Source organism: Montipora capricornis, chromosome 9 (genome assembly GCF_036669925.1).
Source record: "Montipora capricornis isolate CH-2021 chromosome 9, ASM3666992v2, whole genome shotgun sequence".
NCBI classification, from domain to species: domain Eukaryota; kingdom Metazoa; phylum Cnidaria; class Anthozoa; order Scleractinia; family Acroporidae; genus Montipora; species Montipora capricornis.
In genome coordinates this window covers 28641701-28646700 of record NC_090891.1, presented here as the reverse complement: position 1 = coordinate 28646700, position 5000 = coordinate 28641701, and the positions used below count along the sequence as shown (strand labels likewise).

General features: G+C 41.4%; 1 protein-coding gene across 1 annotated transcript in view; it reads left to right on the top strand.

The window, feature by feature from the left end:
• The window catches only part of LOC138015647 (uncharacterized), a 9731-nt gene that overhangs the window by 2283 nt on the left and 2448 nt on the right, over nucleotides 1-5000 (top strand). The window contains exon 2 of the mRNA XM_068862734.1: nucleotides 3798-3893. Coding sequence (XP_068718835.1) covers nucleotides 3798-3893 — 96 coding nt within the window. The remainder of the gene's footprint in view (nucleotides 1-3797; nucleotides 3894-5000) is intronic.

Genomic DNA, 5000 nt, shown 5'->3' with positions numbered 1-5000 from the left:
TGCAGATTATGTCGGCTATACAGCCCGACACCTTTTTCAACGTGTCGCTGAACACAAATATTCGGCAATTGACAATCGGCATTTTCATGAAGCGCATGGTAGGAGGGATCGTTTGAATGAGAGTCATTTTAAGATTCTGAGAAAGTGCCAAGGCAAATTTGATTGTTTAGTGTTTGAAATGCTTTATATTAAGAAATTCAAACCTAATCTGAACTTGCAAACGGACTCCATACGTGCGAAACTTTTTGTTTAACCCGTAAATTATTTTCTCTTTTTGTTCGTTTTAGTATTTATAGAACTTACTTTTATACATTTTTGACTTGATAATGACGTCATGTTAACGTCGAAACGTCGTCGATTTTAGCTCTTTATAGCTTTTTATCGTTTTTAACTTTTTAAATCTTACAATGTTATTAAGCAACGTTTGTCGCAAGTTTTTATCGTCAAATAGTTGAAATTGCAGTGAAACAAAAATTTACCACCAACCTTCCTTACGTGAGTTCAAGTTTAAGTTCAATTTACTTCCCACTATTTACATTGTAAGTTCATGCACAGATATAAATTAAAACAATAACAGATTCTCTTCATTAATTTATTAAATAACATAAAAAACAGAGCTAATACTATATTAAGGCCTGGCCAAACGCTCGCAACATTTCAACGCAACATCTTTATCTTTACCTTTCGAGGCAGAGGAAAATAACATCGTATTTATTTTCTTAATAAACCCTCTGTTGCTTGAAATTAACGTCAGCCTATACAAGATCTTAGGTAAAACTCATCGTAAACATGCAATGATGTCTTGATATCTGTTCCCTCTGCCTCTTCTTTGTCTACGATCTTGATATACCACGGTTTCTTGTGCCTCGTGATCACCATCTTGTGTGCCCACCGTGGATCTTTCCTCGTACATGTCTTCATTTGATTCATCTGATTGCAATGCTCACTTGATGGAATCTTCAAATTGCTCTGCTATCTCCAGAATTTCGCTGTATGTTTCTGTTGACATCAAGAATTGAGTTTCCGTCACTGTGACAGCCTCCTCCAAGAACAAGGTCACTACCCTGTCGTTTCCATCCCGCAACACAAGCGCAAATACCATGGAGGCATTCTTCCAGTTGGGATCTAGGGAATAGAAAATGTTGTAATCATCTCGTGCAGTTTCAACAAGAAAGTCCCTGCGGACTCTGGATCGGGGGCCAAGACGTCACAGAGATACATTATGGGTGATTCTCAACAGATTAAAAGGCAACCCGTCAGTTCCACGAAAGGCCACTACCTCTCCCTCTTCGAAAACGTTGCTGTTGACATAACTAGAAACACCATCCTGATCATGCATGACGGCGACAGTGACAGCGTCTTCTTGTGGAATTGTTGAGGGCGTAAATATGGAATTCAGTATGGGTGTCGCATGTAAGGGACGCCTGGTTGCACGCTGGCCAATGATGGTCGGTGGTGCTCCATACTTCCTCTTCTGGAAATCTCTTAAAGTTTTCATTGGTCGGGACTTGGTAGCCATGTGAATACCCCTAAGCTTCGCCTTTTGGTCATTAGTCAAGTTTCCTTTACATCCAAGCATGCTCGCATACCCCTGACAAAACGCCATCGTCCCCATGTACAACTGCTTTCTTAACAAAGCTGGGTCAATGTCCTTACCATTTTCCAAGTTCGTCTTTATTTTCCTTAAGTCTTCAGTAGTGAAGCAATGTTCATGTCTCTGTTGGAACATTGCCCACATCGCTTCCGAAGAGGTCTCGTTTTCGTCAGGGCTTATACAGTAGCATACGTGTAAGTGGAGGACACCTCATCTCTTGTTCTCCTGACACTGACGTTTTAACACATGGTGCTACCTGAGGTAACAACAGGGATTACGAAGTGGAAAGCCTCAGTGGCCACATGTTTGGAACTCTGCAGAACTGTTGGGTTATTTCCTGGATTCTTCTCAGTGACATGATCATTTTCACACGGCCATAGAATCCCTCAATCATGCGCGTGCCTAGAGTCTTAACTTTGATTTCGCTCAGAATATTCCCCTTTCCAGTGTACTTGAAATAGTCTGACCGATACTGTACACCATTCACAAGAGTTACGTAAAATCCCTCTGCTGTACGTGAAGTCATAGATCCACTGGTTATATCAAGTGAAACAGCACCTGTGTAAGTTCGTATGTCTGTGATAAGACACTTTAACTTGTCAGCTGCCGTGATGATATCTGGAAGTGAATCGACCAGTGTTTTGTTCCTTACAGAGGAAGCGTGAACTGGATCGGATGAGCGAGTTCTTTCTGACACTAATCCCATTGATTCAGCAATATCGTGCCATGTTGATGGACCGGATAGCTGGAAAGATAACAAACTTGTCCTTGTAGATCCAGCTGATCGCAAGGCGGCACTGGCAGCACTCGAGACGGTTTCAACTTGCAAGGTTACTGCACAATCTTGGCGACTCTTCAGAAAATAGACAAATGATTCCCACGTGGCTGAGATCAAATTAACTTTGCAGTTGCTGTCATCATAATAAAGCTGTGTATTCGTTCGATAAGCATAGCAAGCATTTAAGACTTTCGTCTTGAATAAAGCAAAAGCATTAACGGACTTTAAAGAAAACAAAAAGGGAATGTAGCTGTCGCTATTTCTTTTCTGACAAGAGCAATATAAATAGGCTCGAGGTAATCACCTTTGGAAGGGTGGCGAGACTTGTCGCGATCCTTTCCTGACTTGCGCCGGTAGGTTTTACTTTTGCTGGATTTCCGCTTCTTAATTTTTTCCACTTCCCGTACATGTTTACTTCTTTTTCTAAGTCGACCTCGTTTACGAGTGCGATAATCATCTGAGTCCGACGAGGACGAATCGCTTTCCGTTCCAGAATTAGAACTGCTCCCGCCATCTTTGACATGTTGTTCGATCGGCACCAGTCCTACGACTGAGTTGAGTGTCACATGGTTCAAATATATCCTGCCGTTTTCACGCTCCCTGCTAGTATTTTTTTTTATATGAACCGGCTTCGGATTGTTGTTGTATTTTTCTTATTTTTTTGTTCGTTTGCAAAAATACGCTGGGTATGTAAAAGTCACACCCAACAGTCACTGGGGAAGCATAAAAATGGCCGGGTAAAATCAAAATATTCGCTGGGTACCGGGGAGGCTAAATTTCCACTGGGTAAGGGAAAATAATCCACTGGGTCGGGTTCTAGTGGGTCTGTTAATACAGAGGGGTGTAACAACACCAGTAATTCGTTTGTGTAACAGCATTTTCACAGATCAAGCTATCTTCCGACAAGTTCTCAAATACGATTTGGCTTGCACGAGGGATCTTAATCCCATGGGTAATAATTTCTCATGCAAGACTTGTGATTGGCTGGAAAAGTCTGGTTTCGCGGGAAAATCAATCTGAAAATAACTCGCCGGCTGTGTAAACGCCGTTTCACAAATACGATAAAGTTGTACGTTCTTCCTACTCTCGGATTCCCGCAAGTAGCTAATAATTCAAATTTTGTTTGTGATCGCGCTAGTTCCTTTGCCAATTTTATTCACTAAAGATGGTTTTTTATGTAACAACTATTTGCTTTTGTATTTTTCAGTCAGGCAACTTTAAAATAGTACACTCGCTAACAGGAAAGCACACCCAAACTGTTTTTTATTACATACCCAAGTACTCCGCTTTATATTAGAAATAACTGGTAAGGCTTGTGGAAAATATCAGAAGGAAGTGATAACAATTTTTCCCAAAGGAAAAATCTGTCGCTGGATGGAGATCCTTAGTGGCGGTGAGTTTTTATGTTTGTTTTTAAATTTCAAGGAAAATCATACGGATGGAAAGCTCATCAAAAAGGAAGAATCAGTGGAAAGTGCGCCAAAGTCAAGAAACAAGATTGAATGGGAATCGCTTTCACAGGTAACAAGAGTGTGAATATGGAGCTGGGAGCAAAGTAAATAAAATGGCGGGGGGGGGGGGGGGGGGGGCGGGGGGGGGGGGGGAGTGGTAATAATCGTACTGATGGAAAGTATGAAAATGATTGGACATTCGGACAAGAACAGATTTTTACAAATGACAGATCGTGGCTGTTAACTGGAACAAATCAAGGAATTAAAAATACTTGGAAATACCCAGGCTTGGACTGCATGTCTGGAATGACGTACCGTGACGTTTCACTGAGCTGTGCAATACCACTGTGCTATCAAGCTATCTGGGCCCAGCATTTCAAAAGCCAATTAACAATAATCCGCGATTAAATACAAACCCAAGCTTGAATTTTGCCGTTCACTGGAAAAAGCCTTAACCTTTTTTGGAGCATAAAGATTATTGATTAACACTAACCCTAACCCTAACCTATTGGGCAAATCCACTCTATACAATGACACTTCTTCCCTCTTTTCCATGACTGAGAAGCACACCACACTTCTTAATCCCAAATTCCATCGCGATATTCTTGCTGAATATCACTGAAGAGGCTCCTCTGAGTTATTTGGCAATTTCGTCACGTTCGCCACTGATTTCATCAAATTCGCCATCTGCCAAGGGAGCCCTTTTGCCTTTCTCTTGCATTGGGTGTAGAATTGTTGGCGATTTCGCCACATTCGCTGTTGCGTGCATTTCTGGACATATGTATGATTAAAAACTGAACTACGGATATCACATTTCCAGCATTTTCATTGGCTCGCCGGACACAGGCTGTCAGTTTATATACCTGTTGTACCTAATATGGTCAAAGAACGCGACAGCAATAAAGCAAGCTAAAAAATATTTTTGCAGCTCTGTCGAGGAAAAATGGCCGACAAAAGCCCTTTTGAACCGGAATTGACCGAGGTAGAAATCGATATTTTAGTGGAAGAGTTGTTGATCCTGGAGATTTTAATAAAACAATTACCTTATTCGGGCTTGCTGGATATAAAATGATTATAACCAACTCGGCGCGTTATCTATCACTTCATATCCAGCGCGCCCTCTTAGAATAATTGTTGCACTGTTGAGACTAGCCCATTCACGGCCTCGTGCTCACTC